Source organism: Falco biarmicus, chromosome 2, assembly GCF_023638135.1.
Source record: "Falco biarmicus isolate bFalBia1 chromosome 2, bFalBia1.pri, whole genome shotgun sequence".
Lineage (NCBI taxonomy): Eukaryota > Metazoa > Chordata > Aves > Falconiformes > Falconidae > Falco > Falco biarmicus.
Window position 1 is genome coordinate 24959915 of NC_079289.1, and position 19502 is coordinate 24979416.

General features: G+C 40.3%; 2 protein-coding genes across 3 annotated transcripts in view; one reads left to right on the plus strand and one right to left on the minus strand.

Annotated features, from left to right (window-relative positions):
* Positions 1–1070: 1070 nt before the first annotated feature.
* ZAR1L (zygote arrest 1 like) lies at positions 1071–2868 on the minus strand. The gene is made up of 4 exons (XM_056329615.1): positions 2247–2868; positions 1999–2091; positions 1779–1853; positions 1071–1366 (listed from the first exon to the last, which is right to left on the minus strand). Exons 1-4 carry the CDS (start codon positions 2838–2840, stop codon positions 1223–1225), a joined length of 906 nt encoding a protein of 301 aa, XP_056185590.1. The 5' UTR covers positions 2841–2868; the 3' UTR covers positions 1071–1222.
* Positions 2869–5965: 3097 nt separating this feature from the next.
* Positions 5966–19502, plus strand: part of BRCA2 (BRCA2 DNA repair associated) — a 41067-nt gene continuing 27530 nt past the window's right edge. Inside the window, exons 1-10 of one of the 2 annotated variants that reach the window (XM_056328695.1) lie at positions 5966–6137; positions 7096–7201; positions 7843–8091; positions 10044–10152; positions 10938–10990; positions 11096–11136; positions 11234–11345; positions 12941–12996; positions 13934–14048; positions 18310–19491. In XM_056328695.1, coding sequence (XP_056184670.1) covers positions 7135–7201; positions 7843–8091; positions 10044–10152; positions 10938–10990; positions 11096–11136; positions 11234–11345; positions 12941–12996; positions 13934–14048; positions 18310–19491 — 1984 coding nt within the window. In that variant the 5' untranslated portion in view covers positions 5966–6137; positions 7096–7134. The remainder of the gene's footprint in view (positions 6138–7095; positions 7202–7842; positions 8092–10043; positions 10153–10937; positions 10991–11095; positions 11137–11233; positions 11346–12940; positions 12997–13933; positions 14049–18309; positions 19492–19502) is intronic. The other variant, XM_056328696.1, reaches the window with a different exon arrangement.

The following is a 19502-nucleotide window of genomic DNA, read 5'->3' on the forward strand; positions in this document are numbered from 1 at the left end:
ATTGGCTTGCCCCCCCCCCCCCCCCCCATTTGCTGTCACCTGCAAACTTCAGAAGTACACTCTGCTACCTCTCTCAGGGTGGTGGTAAAGACATTGAACAGGACAGGCCACCTGCTTGCTATACAGCACTTGTTACTGTCTTGCAGGTAGATTACAATCCATTAACCACTACCCTGAGCAACTTGATTTAATCGGACCTCCACAGAGTATGAGCCTCTAGAGGTTCCTTCCACCCCTAAAGTATTCTACGGTTCTTCACAGATAAAACCCATGATGTAACCATCTAGCTTTCTTAGCATCATTCCAGAACTTCAGGTACAATAGAAAGAAGATGATTTATTCCCAACAAGGCCTCACTGAAGTCTAGGCAATGTGAACTGCAGTAATGCCCCACTGTGCTGCTGCAATAGCAGTACTTTAATTAGGATTCCCCTGACTGCATTTTGTCCCTGGGAAAGCACATTCAGTTACATTTAAGCCACCAGCCCTGGAGATGGCTTACATGACTGGAAAGCTTCTGATGCACAAGCCTGTATTCGAATTGGGGGCATAGGAACTTGTTCTACCTCTTTCGGGACACTAAGTCTAGAGAGAGAATTTGTTACATTCCATCACAGATACCCCAGCTCAAGAGGCTTTTTCCCCTCATCAGCTAGAAGACGTGTGAAGCTTATGCTTCTCCCCTCATATCTTATAGACATAGTCTTCTGGCATGTAGTCTTTGGTTATCAAACTGCTGTGATTTTTTAATACATTTGACAGAGGCAGTACGAAAAGACACTTGTAGAAGCACTTACCCCAGACTTTATGCTCCAGAGCATTTGCATCATCCACACTAGTTCAGTTTGAGTGACTGCAGGAACAACCTGCTCTCACAGTTTTAATTTTAGCATTCCCTAAAGGCAGCTGAAACCAAAACCTCTTTTTGTTAAGAAATCAAACTGGTTCCCTTTCCTTCCAGATGTAATTTTCCCTCTTTCATTCCAGCAAGATGAAACTAAGGGGTAGCAAAGTAGTGCAAATGTTTATTGTACATATGCTGTGAGTAAAGTTCAATTAAGTTATACACTTCATAAATAATACAAAAGTCTTTACCCATTATATATTCTATAAATAATACAAAAGTCTTTATCCATTATCCAATGCCAGGTCAAAAGCCTAAAGTCAAAACATTGCAAGAGATTGACAGAGTGCAACGCACGAACAGAAGAGGGCACAGTGATCAGACTATGTATTTGAAGCTGTAAGTGTTGCCACAGGACAGCCTCTTGCCTTTGCAACGGCCACAGAGCTCTTGGCGATGAGGCTTCTTGATATCAACATGTCTTTTCTTCCAAGGGCAGGAACAACGAGTCTTTGAACAGGTCTTTAGAAAAAAGACATTTTATTAGTAGTCGATCAAAGGTGCTCACACTTCATGTTAAACTGACATTTAGTTTTCCTTAATCACAGCAACACATTTGGGCTGATGCACTTGAAAGAGCTTTTGTGGTAAAAACCCTGTGGAGTTAAGCTGAAAGAGCCTTCTCACCTAGAAGCACAAAACCATACCCTACTACTTGTAGCTAGGCATAACACTGCATGAACAGAGAACCATTCATGTAGAGCCATGAGCAGGAGAATCCTAGCTTGTTGCACCTTTCCCAAATAACACTTCCCAGTACTTTGATGAAAGCAAGTTCTCTTCCACAAAGTCAGTATTGAATTCAGCAACTGTAAACTATTAGAGTATATGACAAACTCCAGTGGTCTTACCAGGATATAGAAAAGCAACTTACCTGGCACTGGATTGCTTCCACTCGATAGGGATTGAAGCCCTTTTGGCATCTGCGACAGAGCTGCTTGAAGTATACCTGAAAAAAAGCAAGTTCTCAGTTACTACAGAGACTTACTTGGGGTGTTCAGTACAGGTACCTAAATTTGTGCCAAAACATCTTGATTTGTGGCAGATTTGGTGCCATTCTTAATCTCAGGAGCAATAAATTACTTGCCAACTACCTTGTTGCTTCCAGAAATGCACCACACGTAGGCACTCTCCCATCTGGTCTTGCAGTCTTTACAGTGGAAATAGCCATACTTCTGCTCCAGAAACTGCCGAGAGAAAGTTCACTGAGCAGCCTCCAGCACCACAGGAGCACCTGGCCCAGCTCCCTCCTTACACCAGGAAGGATATTCCCTGGGCTGGCTTTGTGGTTCACCCCCCACCCCTCCTGCCCTGGGTGGGCCCCAGCCCCAGGGTCACGCACCTGGAAGGCAGTCTGTCGTCTGGGGGCCACGGCCTCCTCCCCTGGCACCTCCGCTGCCTTCTCCCTCGGCACAGCAGCCGCTGCTTGGCCCACCTGCTGCTCCCTGCCACCATCCTTCACCTTCTGCTCCTCAGGGGTCTTTTCAGATGACTCTCCCTTCTCCTGGGGCCTGGCAGCCTCAGGCAGTGTGAAGAGGCAGCCGTCCCGCAAGGGTGAGTAGAGGGCAAGGCACCCTGGGGCGCAGAGGGCAGCGGGGCCGTGGGGGCAGCTGACGGGCAGCGTGTGCAGCTCCAGCGAGCACTGCACGGCAGCATCAGCCTGCAGGTTTACCTGCACACCCACCTCCTTGGTGTCGGCCCGGTGCAGCTCGGGGCTCACCTGTGACAGCAGGGCCTGGAGCTGGGCCTGTCGGTAGCTGCCCAGGCAGTCAGAGGGGAGCGGGCTGAGGGGTGCCCCGAGGAAGGGGCTAATGCCACTGCTTTTGGTCTGCTTCCAGTTGGGCTGTTTCCCCATTAGGTCCCTGCTGTGGCTTGGCGTGAGGTTACCCCTGAAGCTCTGGTACATGCCAAAGCGGGGATAGACAAAGCCCTCCATGATCACAGCTACAGAAAAGTCAGCCCCAGTTGCCTCCCCAGGCTGCTTTATTCTTATCTGGAGAGCTGCTGCTAATTGTTGCTAATCGATGAGGAAATTGGCCCCAGCCTAGTGGGGCTAGCTGGGGCAGCTGGAGGGTTGATTGCAAAGGGAGGACTGCAGGCAGGCCTGCCCCCAGCCCTGCTCCCAGAGCTTGTCCTGGGGGCTGAGCTGAGGCGGGGGTTAATGTGTTTCCAAGCAGGAGGTGTAGGAAGCCCTGACACGAAGAGCAAGAAGCCCCTGCTCTGGCCATCACGTACAGGATTTCCCTTCCTTCCCTCATTAAGATCTTTGCAGAAGGTCAGGGCCTGCACCGAGCTGGCCTGCAGCTGTGCAAAGCGCCGACTGTCGCTGCTCATCAAGGCCTTCGCCTGCCATTTCAGGTAGGAAATGCAGCCACAGGGCTACAAGCTCCAATAACAAATCCAGGGATGGATAAAGCCTCAGTTCATGTAGCTGTAAATCAGTGACAGTCTTGATAGAGCTGTGTAAGCCCTGAGAAGTAATTGGTGCTCAAAAAGCAGCACGCCTCTGCAAGACCCTGTAAAGATGAATAGATCTAATTCAGCCATAGCTGGGACAACGGTGGCTTTCAGAGTGAGGAGAGGCCTGCTTGCCCACAACACCTTCTGTTCATGGTCTTAAAAGAAGGAAATGGGGGGTTGGGAAACTAACAAAGCCTAGATAAACTGGATACCCCACAGACAACTGAGCAAAGAACGCAGGCAATTAAGTCTCTGAAAAGAAGTCTTTATTCGTATTAAAATGTCTAAGCATCCCTATTGCTTCTGTTACTTGAGGATTGTCCACATGCAGGTTTTCCTATCAACTGGATTGGTTTAGGAAAAGATGGAATATACTTCAGTTTGTACAACACTCTGGAGGGAAAACAGTTAAACCAGGAAAAGTGGCTTAATACTTGTGTAATAAAATTTTAGCGATTTTACAAGCACTTACATATTAGACTAATAGTTGTTCTTCCATAATTACATCACTTTAGTTCAATTCTAAGGTAATATAGTTAAAAATCATATAATCAAATCATTGAAACTGTATAAAGGGGTCTTCAGAGACTGCAGAATCCCCAAATCCCTAGACCTGCTGTGATGTGAAATAATCTCTTTGCCTGACTCCTCACCACCTTTATAAAAGCACTGCATTATAAAATTCAGTGGGCCAACAAGACAGGGGCTAGAGAAGAGCTGGTAGGGATGATGTCTCTAAAAATCCACAGTGTATTTGAGAAACATCCTTTCAGGTGCCTGAAATAAATCAGTAAGAAAATTTTTATGGAACAGAAGGAGGTTAAGGTTCAGGAAACACACATCCGTCCATCCATCATAGCTAAACGAAAGATGGCTCAAGGCTCCACATTATGTTTGGGTTTTCAAAGCACTGTCAGCATCAGCCCAAAGCAAAACAGGGTATAGAGATGACAGTTAAAATTTAGGACTGCAGTGTGGCAGCAGCAGGAGTAAATTGTTAGGGTGCATTGGGAGGGGAATGGGGATTAAATTGGAAGCTACATGCAATCATTTAAAACAACAGTTTGTTTTCCTCGAAAGTGCTTTGGGAAGGAGCAGTTACTGCAGCTTCCCAGAGCCTGCAGGATTAGAAGTCTGTATGAAGGAGGAGGGACATGTAAAAACTGTTGTATGATTGTTACCAAAATCTCGGAATGAAAAATTTCCCACCACCAATGTGTTGTAGATAAGCAGACACTTCTTTATTGACGGCCGGGTGCATGAGTGAGTCCTCTCACGATCAATGCACACCAGGCTTCAAAATCATACACTTCATATAGAACTTATCCATACATATTCATTAAGTATTCATGCACAAACATAGTATTTCCCGAAAATCACTAACATACTCTCGCTTCGTATGTTAATTAGCTTATCAATCCTTCGCGCTTGTGCAAATTCTTCCAAGAATTGTGGGCAGGGATCTCCGGGACGTGGGCAGTGGTCTTTGGAAGGAAGGCTGTAGGTCTTCCTCATGGGGTACTTTTCACCTTTTGCCTGGTATGCGATGGTCTTGCAAGTTTGCAGTGTTCTTATCGGTCTGAGCTAATTTATGTCCTTGTCGACCATCTGTTTCTTCTGTTTCTTTTAGTCGCTCCCTCTAGATAACTTATAAACAGGCCCCTTGTTAGAGAAAGTTAGAGAAACAGACTCCTCCTTTCATTAGTTATTTCATTAATTATTTCTTTCAAACTATGGTTACATGACCTAATTACTATACCTTCATTCTTTGAGTAATATATTTACACTTAACTTATTGTCCCTATTCCATACAGTTTCTTTATATCAATAATTAAAGTTCACGCTTTCTTGGCAGGTAACTACGAGTTGCTTCATTTGGTTGCTCTCAGTTCTTGGCCTTGGTACAGGGCTGTACAGAGGAATTCATAGCAGCTTTTGTTGTGCAACTACTAGTTTCATTAAAATATATTTCTTATTCCTCTCTATTTCTATTAAAGCGATTTTATAAAATCAAATAAAGTTGATGAATTCTAACCATCAGCAAATCTGTAACATGATGAGATGGCGAAGGAGGTGACGGGTGAGTACGCAGGTGATAGAACCGTGTAAAGTAAGGAGTGGTATGGAATGGTAGGAAGAAACCCCCTTCAAGGGCAGATGAACATCTGGCTAAAATAAATGATGTCTTAACTCAATGGATGATAGGAAGCATTTTCCACCCAAGCTGGAGTTCCTTTGGAGTCATTGCTGAGGCTAAGAATTTCTCAGGAGCCTAAAAGGGAACATACGTGTATGTAGAGGATAATAATAGTCTCTTTGTTATAACGTCAACAACCATAACCGCTTCATGTGGCAGGGCCCACAAAGGCAGGCGGGGGCGCCGCCCGCAGCCCGCGGTGAGGCCCCGGCAGCCTTTGCCCGGCACCTCAGCGCTAATACGAACACGGCGCCCGCCCACCCTGGATGCGACGCCCCATTTCCCACCGACAAATAAAGACCAGCGGCTGCCCCACGCCTCGCGATACTCTCCTTCCCTATCGCGAGAGCCCCGCCCCCTCCGCCCGCTGCTGCCCGCCCCAGCCCCGCCTCCTTCCCGTGACGTCGGAGGCGGAGGAAGGCGGGAACGGCGGGCGCTCCCGGTGCCTTGGCGCCAAACTTTGAACGGGGTGGCGGCGGGAGCGCGCTGTGCGGTGGGGCCGTGCCCCCCCCACACACACCCCTACCGCCTGAGGCGATGCTGCGGCCGCCGCGCCGCCTGAGGGGCCAGCGGGAGGTAAGGGCCCCGCGTGTGGCTCGGCCCTGCCCCGGGAACTGCCCCTTCGCCGTGGTATGTGTGGTGGGGGGTCCCTGCTGCCCTCTGGGGATTTAACCCCGCTGGGGGGGTCCCTCCCACAGCCGCCTGTTCCCTCACAGCCTGGCTGGGGGGCCGCGGCGGACGGGGCCCGGTCTCTGAGGCACCTGCCCGTGACCCGGTGGCGGCTGCACAGGCCCTGCGTGTGCGTGGGTGCCCGGCGGGAGCGTTCTCTAGCGGGAAGCAGCGTGCGTGGGTCGCTTCGCCTTTTAAAATGCAGTTTTGAGGCAATTTTAAATTGCTTGGCTTTCTGGCTTAGGGTAGTCTTTATCTGTTTTCTTTTTTTTTTTTTCTTTTTTTTTTCAATGCCTGCCTTTACCATTTTTTTTGGCAAGGCATCGTGTGTAAAACATCCATCTCGTGGGAAACATTTTACTGTGGAAACAAGATATGTACCAAAATAAACAGGGATGTTTCTGTGAAAGTCTCCTTTATGCCTGTTTTTTAATAGAACTGTGAAACTGGCAATGTCAGCTCCACTTGAAAGCAACTTTAAATCAAATTCTTGGCACATAAGTTATAATGGTTGTAGGAGTTTGTATGTAATAGCATACATTCTATTCTAACATATATTAGGGAATGTAGATTTTTTTTTATTTGTGCTTAAAATACCTCAAAAGTCTTCTGTTGGTTCCATTTTGATTTTCACCTGTATTCACTGAGGTTTTTTATTGTCTCTGATACGACTCCTTATGCTTTTCTTGTCTGTTGTTTTCATACCAAGTTCATCGTTGGCAGTGTTTAAATACATCAGAGTCCTAAACCTGAATAGGTTGGGTTACAACACACCTACCAAGAAATGCAGGAAAGCAGGCTGAAGACTTGCAGCCCTGTGACATTAGAATAGCACTGTATGAAGTAATTCCTTATTTTTTCTCAGGTTTTTCAGCAACTGTTCCAGTAATGTTCTGAAAAGAAAATGGCTTGCAAACCTGTGGAAAGACCAACTTTCTTTGAAATATTTAAGGCACGTTGCAGTGAATCAGGTACAGCTTCTCTATAGTAAATAACTCTTATTAAGCTTATTTTCTTGACATTAATACTTTGTACACATCTGCTGTATATTCCATAGAAAAGCATTATGCCGATTAGCATAGCTGGTTAGCTGCTCCTCTTGCCCCAAATCTGTATTTGCTAGTATATGTTTCTTGAAATTTCTATTTGTAGCTTTTTTTCATCATGTGTACTCAGTTACTTTTTTGGTACTTGCTTTTTAGCTGTGGCCTCCTTAATGTACCCACATGCAGCCTGGGTTTGGTCTTTTGCCAGATGCACCTGTAGTAGTATCATTTGTTGATATTAAAAGGAACCTGTTTAACTTGGTAGTCTGAGTAGAACAAGAGATAAACTAAAAGTCGGAAGTATATTTTTCATTGTAAACAAACTGGATATTTATCTGCTCTTTGGTTAGTTTTGTTAATGGTCTGAGAACTTGGGCAGGCATTATTTTATACTCGGGTATCAAGAGTTCAAAGCTGTCTAGAAACAAAATAAACAGAAGTATGACAATGGAATGATCAGTGGGATTTTGCTGCTAGCATTTAAATGCCTAATGTATTTCCACATCCTGCATGGAGGATCCTTTTTTTCTTTTTTCATTTGTTTTTCTTTATGTTTTTCTTCATAGACTTAGGGCCTATCAGTCTCAACTGGTTTGAAGAGCTCAGTGCAGAAGCACCTCCATATGAGCCTAAATTGTTGGGAGAACTTGATGGTCCCTTTGGCTGGCTTGATCCAACATCTTTTAAAACTCCAAGGGCAAAACCTACCTACAGTCAGCTGGCATCAACTCCACTGATTTTTAAAGAACGAAATATAATACTGCCACCTTATTCTTCTCCTGGAAAAGAACTGGATCAGAAAAAAACAGGAGCAAGTAAGTGATTTTTATTTTTTTTTTTAAAGTGTTACTTAAAGGCTGCTTTTGCTTTCCAGAAGCAAGAGACTTTTTTTTAAACCTGTTGTGTTGTACCTGATGATTATTAATGGAATAGATAATGCTACTGCAGAGATTGTATGACTAAAAAGATTATCTTAGTAGGCTTCTGAGGACCACCTATAAAAATGCAGAATGGATCTTAATGATTAATTCAGCCTTGCAGTGAACTGGTAATATTCCTCGCAGAAAAGACATTGTAATGGTCCTTATACTCTAAATACTGTTAATATATGGAGATATGAGCTTATTAGTGTAACCCGTTGACTGAGAATCAGAGTGGATTTTTTTTAGCAGTCTGATTTTTGCTTTATGCAAAATCTGTGAAAACCTTCAAGAGAGAAAAAAGTTCCTTATCATGCTGAAGCATGAAGCTGTCTGTAGGGTACTCCTTAATCTTTGTTAGAAAGATCTAGAAGCACTAAGCTCTTTTGAGTTAGTAAAACTGTAAGTCATGGAAAGAAGTTACGCTTTTCCATTTGGAAACAAGGAATGATTTCCAAGTCTCAAGTACATCATGAAAGTACATGTCACACTGCTCCTTTTTGATGTACCTGCAAGGTAGTATCAGATTTGTACATCTACCATGTCTGTACTCTGCTAACAATACAATAAGCTTTTCTAAACGGGTTACAGACAAACATAGGACTCCCTTTATTACCAGAATTGTTCTTAGATTCTAAAGCAAAGTCTGTAAAGGTGCAGAACTGTGCGACTGTTCAAATACACTTTACAACATTGCTTCCATTGAATAGCGTTACCCGGTTTGTTTTTCTTAAGTTTGCTTAAGAAAGTGAACTTCTGCTCAACTTATTCTCAGCTGAGAGCGTTTTTCTTCTAAATGTAGCTATTTGGCCTTTTACAGTGTTATGTTCCTAGTGAATTATTGGTAGCGTTGCATAAATTGCAAACAGAGGAACCTTATGATTCTTCCGTTTCAAAATGGCTTACTTTTGCTCTGTGTTTGTGCATGCAGACATTTGTATATGCTCCCTAAGGAAGGGAAGATGGCTATTGCCAAAGTTTACCTGTGGCTGGCCTGAGATCTCCTGGTTTTCTTAGCTAGACCCAACTGGCTCGTGTATCTAGATTTTCTTCTTGTGAAAACAAGAGCGTGGATGGAGGCTGATGGTTTTCACCGGGGTATGGTACTGAGCTGCAGCTGTGCTGTGCATGTGGATTTGGGAACTCGGAAGCAGAGAGAAATGCAGAAACCTAGGTGTAATTTCTGATACAGAAGTTGTTTGGAAATATCTGCATAGGAATTCTTTTGAGTAGTTGCTTGTTTGTGTGAGAGGCTCACTCTTCAGAGCATTCTGCTGCTTTGGTGGGCATGCTCTTTCTCTTTGCTTGGATGTGCATAGTACATAAATAGCTACTGCCACCAGTGGCGGTGCCTTCACTAACGGTTCCATAAATAATTTTTCCTTTATACTGCTTATTCAAATCAAGATGGGTATGTCTCAAGTAAATTTGAGGGAAAGCTGGTACAAGCGCACGTTTGCATGTATTGAGTTTCTCCTAAGAATAGCTTCTGCAATGACAAGAAAGGCACAATATAGTATATTAAAACTGAAATGGAACATTCAATGACTTGAATAATATAAAGGAAATAGACTGCAACACATCTGTATTAAGTGAATGAAGTGACATAATGAGGGTTTTTTTGGCCATGTAATTGAAATGTGTTTAGCATTGTTTGGATATAGAATTGTGTTCAAAACTCTAGAGAAATAAGTAGTGTTGGGTTTTTTTGTTTTTTGGTTTTTTTTCTAAAAACTAAAGGTCAGACATTGCATAATTTTTTTTAAAGCTTTTCTTTAAACTTCAAAATTGAAACTGTTACCTGTAGTTTTGCAAAGTTGTGTTGATTATTATATTCTGTATTGTAGGCAAAGAGAATTTGTTAAGCCCGGATATCACAAGAAGAAAAATAGATCAAGAAAATGAAATAGATCAAGAAAAATCTCCTGGTACCTGCTGCAACTGCCTTGCTGCTAGGTATGCTAAATATGTCAACACAAACATAAACTAAACTGCACCTGAAGAAAAAAGCAACATTAAATCCACCTTATTTGACTGGTAGATTTTTTCAGAGCAGTGACTAATCTTGTATGTCCAGTATGTTTTTATGATACTTGTAGGTAGCTAAGTGAGTTGAAAATAAAATGCTAGCTAGTTTTGAAAACTTCCTTGCTTTCAGGCTTTCTTCCTTTCCATTTTTCTATTCCTTCACAGCTGGCATATAGCATTTGTTGACATTATTTCAGCTTCCCAAATCCCCAACATACTGTGCAATGTGTCCTGTACTTCTGAAGTAGTAATTTGTAAAGTATTTATAATATTTACTGAGGGTTTTTTACTACTAGCCTTGACTTTTACATTTAAATTATATTTCAGATAAATCTGATCAAAGTACTCATGTTGTTTACAAGAACAGTTAAACTAATTAAAATAAATTTATGCCAATTTTTGTAGTTTCATATAGCTATTTAAAAATGTATGGTTATGTTGAAATCTGTTATGTGTCAGAAAAATCATCACTGAAAACTAATGTATTTAAAAAAAAAAAAAAAAGTATTTTACAGTTTGTCATAAACTTATGGTAAGGTTTAAAATCCTGACTGATGGTTAGGAGAAATCTATTTTATTTAGTCAGGGAAATAGCCATTGTTGCAAAGAAAGAAAACAATGGAGGTAGTAAGTAAATATTTCAGATATTATGTATATTATTTTAGAAATTGAGAAGTGAAATTAATATTTTTATATTTGATTTCATTTTGCAGTCCAGCTATTGTAAGGAATACTTATAGAACACCTCAGAGAAATAACATGCCTGGTTTGTATTTTCAATTTTTGGTTTTACAAAATATTTGACATCTGTAGATATAAATCCTTATGTCTTGGGAATTATTTAATTTCCTTATTACATAATGTTTTTTAGGACCATATGGAAGCTTGTTTTGCACACCAAAACTTTTGGAGGTGAGTATTTTATTCTTGTATTTTGTTTCCTTTTTCCCCCCCGAGTAGTACATTTAGAATTCTGCATATAAATAATACTTGTTAAATATATTCCTAGGTCAGAACTCCAAAATGTATTTCTGAAAGCCTGGGAGCAGAAGTGGATCCAGATATGTCCTGGTCAAGTTCTTTAGCTACACCTCCTACACTTGGTGCAACAGTCATAATAGGTATTTCTGAAAATGAACAGTTGCTAACGGTTAAAAACTTCTGGGTTCGACACACTGGAAGTTCACTTGGTGTGAACTGTTGTTTGGTTGGTTGGGGTTTTGTTCATTAAAAAGGGAAAAAACTCTTATAAAGTGAAGCTTTGTGGGTGTCTATATATAATGCAGCCCTGAAAGGAAGAAGTTGTGTCATTGCTTTCCAAAGGTTTTCTTCCTTTGTATAATGTATTAGGGAATAAAGATATAGCAACAACATAGCAAAGCATAGAAGGAGGATTAGATAATGATTGCTTTGCAGTATTGCAAAACTAGATACTATTAGGTTATGTCATGTGATTGTTTATGAAGTCTGAGAAGGTAGCCTGTTGTGTAAACTGTCCGGAAGCAGTGCTGGCTTCAGCATTTTCAACCCCTCTCGCTGTGCCTATCATCACACTGATGCAGTGAGAGGGACTGAGATACTGGTCCAGTTGAAGACCACATTTCCAGGACAGGGCAATTCTTGGACCTTATTTACTGTGCAGCTGCACAAACAGCTGTGCCACCATAACTGTAAACAAGAATGAGTGGGTGGTAACTGTGTAATTGGTAACTAACAGCAATGCTAAATATCGAGCCTTGACTGGAGGCATTGCTGTAAAAGGGATTTCATTAGCATATGGTAAGCAAAATGAAATTTGGCTGTATGACTTTATGAAAAACCCTGAGAAAATGGGAAGACCTGGATGTCTGCTTATTTCCTGACACTGCTCTTCCTAATGTTAAACTGTCACTGTCTAAAGCATGCAAGCATATAAAAGATACTAAGAATGAATGCTAGAATACCTCTTGGGAGGGAGGGGTGGCACTATTTACAAGACTATTGAGTTTGTGCCATTTTGGGTGTGTGTTGATTCGGAATGATGTGACCTGAAAAGAAAGGCTGGGGGAAGTACCCATAGCTGATTATTGTTTTGGGAGATGAGCCGTGGTTTGAGCTCTCATTCTTCCACTTCCTAGATGAGCCTGGTATTTCATAGTAGTGATGCCCACTCTCTGCTGTCTGGCACATGTGAAAGGGAAGAGCGAGTCATTTGGTTACTATATGGAATCTAGATGCCATGTCTATGAAATGTTATTTGAATAGACACTTCTTCAGGCATCTTAAAAATAGGGTTCACTTTCTCCTATTGTAATGTAGGTGAAAGGTATTACTGCTCTTGTGGGAGGAAATGAAAAAAACCCCAGAATTTCCTGACAAAGGCTTGAAGATCTCATCCAGGTCCTTTGACAGAAAAATACCAGGGAGTGGTGCCATGAATAACTGCTTGAAAGTGGAATGGCAATGGTGGTGGTCTCAGGGTGGTAACTGGTCTAACTGCGCAGCAGAAACAACTTATGATTTAGGGTGTTTTGTGCTGTTATGAAGCTGCTTTTGTACCCTGTCTTTGTCTCACATGGCAGAACTTTTAGCTAGTTTTCAGTAGCTTTTTGTTTAGGGATTTCAATTGTGTTTAAAATAATCCAACAGAAACCCTCCCAAAACACAACCATATTTGAACACGCTCAGCAAATTCTTTAGGAGCAAATGAATTTACTTGTGTGTCTTTCTTCTAAAGCTAGAGAGAATGATTCTATATCTGGAGCAAAGCAACAGGATGAAAGAGCTGATATAGTAAGTAGCTTTAAGAGCTATGCTGTCCTTTAATTTCACTTAAGCTATTCAGTTACATGTTTACGTTTCTTGAGCCAAGAATTAAAAAATCTGTCATTTTCATTCTAGGCTGTCCTATATAGCTATTTTTGAAACTTACTGCTCATAAAACTAAACTTGCAAAACCTGGCTGTAGACTATTCTCACAAATAACCTCCTTTGAGGAATGTTTTTGCTGTCTTAAAAAAAAAAAACCAACAAAAACCACCAAACACCCTCAAACAACAAAAAAACCCAAACAACCCCACTTGGATTCAGCAGAAGTGAGTAACTCAAAGAGAAATCAAACCTAAGAATTGCAATATGCTACTTACCTGTGGGTTTGTTTGGTTTTCTTCCTCTTATGTCAAAGTTTTGGGAGTTATTTGGCAATAACATCTTGTGTTCAACCCCTACACCAAGAGTTGAAATTGGGTATTACTTTTATAGTACTGGGGAGAGTTCTTGCATAATTGTAATTCTACTCTGCATATATGAAAGCTGAGTGATTAATCAGACTGAAAACCAAGGATAGATGCTAATAGGATTCAATTATAAATTTACATTTGATTCTTAACTACCTGAAACTTCACAGTTAAACCATTACAAGTTAGAATGAGCAAAAAGTCTTTCTGCTTCCTCCTGTCTCTTTTGTTCCTTTTTTTGAGAGGCTCACTTGCAGTTAGCTGCTGAACCTATTTACAGCCCTTAATTTAACTGTAGGATGGAACCTGATTTGCATTGAAAATGGGGTTTATCTGCTTATTTATTTTCAAGCGTACCTGTGAAAATGTTACCTTTCACTTTAAGGCATGCAGCATTATGCAGATACTGCAGTAAATGTTCTGAGTTGCATGTTTTACTATTAAAGTAACACTTACTGGTATGTAATGTAACAGCTTATGTCTTTGGTTTACAGATTTTGCACAACTTTTTTTCCAAATATGACAAATATCCTGGGGTGAGTGATAAAAGTATGCTATCTGTTCCAGAGACAGTTAAGCCGAATGCTGAAGATGATGTCAAAGATTTTGGTATGCATTGATGCTTTACTACTGAGTATGCTTTGAAGCAGGACTGAGGGTAAAGTTACACTGGATGATTTGAGCTAATCTTAACTGCGTATTTCCTCTGCCAACTGTGTACTCCCACTTCCTGAATTGATTCAACTTTGTAAAACTGATCTGGCCTTAAAGGGAATCAGTTTTGACTGAGTCAGTGAATTAAATCAGGTTACCATGCCAGTGGATGACAGCCAGATTAGTACTGGTGTAAGTGAAGGCATGATGCTGTATGGGAGAGCTGAGAGAGAAAATGGTACAGTGTCAACAGGGAGCAAGACTACTACTTCTAGCTATTGAGTAGGTTTGTCATGAAGTTTCACCCAATACTCGTTATTCTGTGGTGAACTTGTTTTTTGTTTTTTAATCCTGCTATATATTTATTATTATATACCTTTAATTCATTTACTTCCTATTAGTAATTCACAACTACTACCTATCAGTAGTTCAAAACATGACAAATTGGGCCCCTTACGATGAGAAAGACATTGAGGTGCTGGAGCCTGTCCAGAGAAGGGCAGTGAAGCTGGTGAAGGGTCTGGAGCACAAGTCTGATGAGGAGGAGCTGAGGGAACTGGGGCTGTTTAGCCTGGAGAGGAGGAGGCTCAGGGGAGACCTCATTGCTCTTTACAGCTGCTTGAAAGGAGGTTGTAGCAAGGTGAGGGTCAGTTTCTTCTCCCAACTACCAAGCAATAGGACAAGAGGAAACGGCCTCAAGATGTGCCAGGGGAGGTTTTGACTGGATATTAGGAAAACTGTCTTCACCAAAAGAGTTATCAGGCATTGGAACAGGCTGCCCAGGGAAGTGGTTGAATCACCATCCCTGGAGGTATTTAAAAGACTTTAGTTGTGGTGCTTAGGAACATGGTTTAGTGGTGGTCTTGGAAGTGCTGGGTTAATGGTTGGAATTTGATCTTAAAGGTCTTTTCCAACCTAAATGATTCTATGGTTCTATGAAATCATTTAGGAGAAAGAAGTGTTTATTTTTTAAATGAATGCAGAAAATACTCAGCAAGGGAACAAAATGTTTTCATTCTGTGGTCTCGGATATGTTAGTGGACAAGTGAAAATGTACACTTCAGTGTGAGTTTCTTGATTTTTGTTGAGAAATTATAGCAAAAGGGAAGAATATTAAGAGGCATTTGTTCAGCACATGTGAGCGTAATAGGGTGCTGTAGAGGCCGATGCAAGCTAAACAGGGTGGTATATCCTTAGGATTGTATGTCTGCTTACCTGTATCAAATGGGCTGCCCTAAAAATAGTTCAGTGGTACGTGTAAAAATTGTGAAAGAATCAGTTTAGAATTTGATGGGAAGGGCCAGGAATGCTGAGGTCAGGAGGCATTGTTGCTTGGAGTGACATATACTGCAATTTTTATATTGTAGGTTCAAACGTGCAGAGAAAACATAATTGGAAGTAAACATATCCAAGTATCTGTAATCAGTAAAATACTTCTAGAAGTTAAGGACAAATTTATGTCCTGTTCTGTACTCCAGAATAGCTTATTACATCCCATACTGCAATAGAGAAGGCTAGTTAAAACAGTATCTGATTAAAAATAACAGGAAGAAGAAACCACTTCTCTAAAAGTACAAAATACTTTTGCAAATGTTTTTGGGGGTTTTTTTTCCTTGTATCTTCCCTTTTTGATAGTAGTGAACTTTGCATTTGAAGGTGCAATATAAAAAGGATAGCTCAAACCTCCATATGTGTAGTTTTCAAATGTGTGTTTTCTCTGGAATAGTTTTGTATGATCGTGAGATACAGTCAATTTTATTGGATATGTTTTGTTTCAGTAAAAGAAAATGAGAGAAAGAATACTGAATTGAATATCTACATGATTTTAAGGATATGATGAGATTATTTATATTGTACTGGTTGTGTTCTTTATAGCAGTGAGACTGAATACATGCACTCAGTCCAAAGTACAAGAACTACAAAGTATTTAAAATACTAATTTTTTTACTGGATTAATTTGGCTTTCAGTTGTAATAATTTGGGGGAAGAGGAAAGCTTTTAACTTTTAACTGTTTACTTTTAGTATAACCATGGACTGAAAGGAATGTACTCTCATGTAATAACATTCAGCTCCTTTTGTAAAATTCTGAAGTTTGCGTATAGTCATTAAGTATACTCATTCATAAGCCAGTCATTAATTCCTAAGGTTCACGTCCCTAGTTTAAGGAAGTCTAAGACAGGTCTAGCAAGTCTTAAGGAAGTCTTAAGACTAAGCTTTAGGTATTTGGCCCTTGTAGCAGAATTCACAGCTTTGCTGTAGGTATATAACCATGGATTCAGAGTTAAGTTGCTTCAAAAACAGAATAATCAGCATGTTGACTGGGAAGCTATTTAAATTGAAAAACTAACGGGAAACATGAAATTCTGTAACTTACAATTTACTCTGACATGTTGCTCAGAACTTGATATTTTAACTCTTTAATTCAAGAAAGAAAATTGCATCATTCATTCAGTTTTTAACCTTGATCAGAGTAAATGGTCTGTATTTAACCTCAGTGGCTAGAGCTGTTCATGAAGTAGGAGAAAAAGGTTCAATACCCTCTGATAATGACCGCATTCTAAAATGGGGCAGTATGTTCTAACAATCGGTTAGTATGTGACTGCAGAGTGGAAACATCTAACTTTCAGAAATATCTAAAGCCCCTCTTTTCTGAGTATTATCTACCCAGAAGGAGAGGCACTGAGAAAACAAATTAGGTAGCTAACTGCCAAGTTAGGGCACTTACTGAGAAAACAAGAGAATTCTGTTGTGCAGTCCTTTTTTTTTTGGAGTTGTCATTTCACTGACCCTCTAGTGAGATTAGAAGTCAAAATGAACTTCCCTGTCAGTCTACAACCAGTAATTTTACAGTCTCTCAGATACTCCTGGTTTTCTTTTTCAATTAAAGGTAATGGGTCCTGTTTAAATGAAACAAAATACATCTGTGTCTTTTTAGAAATCTCTGTTGACAAATTATTACAGGATAAAAGGATGTGTACATGGGCGTTACTCCAGAGGAATGTAATAAGGAAAAGGACCTGTACACTCAATCTGTAGTGTTACAGTTTTTTCCTTTCCGTATCTTGGTGATGCCTTCTGCCACTCAGGCAAGAAACAGATGATAAAGAGAATGATTAACTGTTCAAGAGAGGTGATGAGAGAAGTTGTTTTGTGCCTGTAGTGTGGGCATGAGGCCTTAATGGCTGTATTACAAATAGTTGGATATGTGTGAACAAGTATTGGGAAGTCTATGGACTTCCAAATGGCAAACCTTTTGGACAGTAGATTATTTAAAAGTTTTGATAGGGAAAACTATAGAATTCTAAATTATAGAAAAGGCTGATGGAAAAGTTAAGCTGTTGGCTGTGAGCCCAAGGAAAACAGAGGACAGCGATGGTTTCTAGGTGATTCATTATTTTTTTCTTTGATATGAAAAAGCCTTAAAAAGTACTTTCAAAATAAAACCTAGCTTTCTTTTTGAATGTAAACTATTTTGATAGCTGGGTCTAGTTTCGTACATTTGAGAAGGTAATATTTTATTTGGTATGTGTAAGCTTTTAAGGCTCTCTAAAAAGTAGAGTTTATGTTATTTTTTCCGCCACTGCATATTGTTTCTCTACACAAACAAAAAATTCTCATAATTTTTCTGATATTTGTGCCAATCATGTGGAACTTCTTAAAAGCTTCCCAGTCAATTAAAAAATTGAGGTTATTCTCTAAATCTTTCTAGGTACTATACTATTCTATATCAAATCAAAAGTTTAATAAAATAATCCTTAAAGAAGTTTCCTTAGCTGCCAGTTATAGACAAAATATACAGCTTCTTAAGGTTTTTAGTGCCTATCATCAGGTATAAATTCTGGAAGGAAAACATCTAGACTTTTATCTTGTAAAGTTTACTACTCATTCTTTTGTCTGTAGGGGGGGAAAAAATAATCTTTTGAGACAGCTAGGTTTCATCTTGGAAACCTGCTTAACCCACAGTCCTCAGGAGGCCAGGGCATCTGCATGTATATCCTTTGCCTCCTGTTTCCTCTAACAGCTGCTGTTGGAGGGCAACCTCTACTTTAAAGACATGTAGGTGTGCCTTTCCAAACTCTCTCCTGAGTAAAGGTAATTACCATAAAATTGAAAGCTGTGTTTACCTAAAAAAATGCCAATGCTGTTGCCAAATTATTTCCTAAAACTTGATTTTTTTACTTCTTTTTCTCTCCCCATCTTCTCTAAACTATTTAGAGTCGGAGATGTTAGACGGCTTATTTGGTGAGATGAATAGCTTTGAGGATACATTCAACATGCCTGCTAAGTCCAATGGAACTCTCCTGCTGATGCCACATGGTCTGGATGCAGTTGAGAAATGTGAAATGAATACAGATAAAGCTCAAGGAAAGGGGGATGTTCCTTCTGAGCAGCCTAATAGAAGAAAGACTGGCATTTCACAGGAAATGAAAACAACTAACTGGACTGAAAAAAGCCATTCTATTGAAGTGAAGGATTCTTTACTGAGAAACACAGGTGAAGATCCGTGGGATGGTAAAGCAGCCTGTTTAATAGGACAGGAAAAGGAGTCTGAGTCCCTTATGATCACAGGATATGTGCATTACAGAACACACAAGTCATCTGAGAATGAGAAGCCTGTGAAAGAAGATGTGCAGTCTTCAAGCCAGTGGTCTCAACTGAACTTATCTGATCTTGATGTAACTCACTTGGAAATGTCTGTTTGTAGCTCTTCACCCTCTGACTTACGTAGAGAGAAAAATTTAGAAGAGAAGTCAGTACTAATAACTGAGGATGATACTCTGGAAACATCTTTACTGAATACTTCAGACTTGATAAAAGCACAAAAGCTGTTGAGTATCAATTTGTCAGAAAAGTGCTATGAAATTAAAAATTCTGAAAACAACCCGAAATTGGAAGTAACTCCAGTAAATTCAGTGTGCCTGAGCGTTCGCGATCCAAAGTTAGCAAAAGGATGTGCAGCTGAGAAGGTTTCCAAAATGAGCTTCTTAAACTGTAATTCTTTTTTAATTGAAAGTACAAATGTCATGGAGTATTCCATAGTCTACAATGGCAGCTTTTCCACACATTTAAAAGCAATTTCTAAATCTGTCATAACAGATGTTGTGTCTCACCCAGTTGTATGTGGTGCTACATCTCCAGATAACTGCAATGACCTGCATTTAATAAATAGAGAAAATACTCCTACAAAGTCTGGCTTTAAAAGCCTGAATATGTTATCCAGCTTGAGAAAGAGATCCAAGAGACTTATTTATACAATAAATAATACTTTACTGTATCAAGAAGAAAAAATACAGAAAGAAGTAACCTCTGAATTGCCTATTCATCCTGTATTAATGCACTCGGAATCTGATTTGTGTGAATTTAAAGGTTGTCGTGTGGCCAGTGTTGATAAGCAAGGTATATTATTG

What these genes read in the sequence shown, in the direction of transcription:
- ZAR1L (XM_056329615.1), bottom strand. Translation starts at nt 2,840, where the DNA reads ATGGAGGGCTTTGTCTATCCCCGCTTTGGCATGTACCAGAGCTTCAGG. An exon ending in GACGACAGACTGCCTTCCAG is followed by an intron (nt 2,092 to 2,246) that starts GTGCGTGACCCT and finishes TTCTCTCGGCAG; the next exon opens with TTTCTGGAGCAGAAGTATGG. An exon ending in GCATTTCTGGAAGCAACAAG is followed by an intron (nt 1,854 to 1,998) that starts GTAGTTGGCAAG and finishes GCTTTTTTTCAG; the next exon opens with GTATACTTCAAGCAGCTCTG.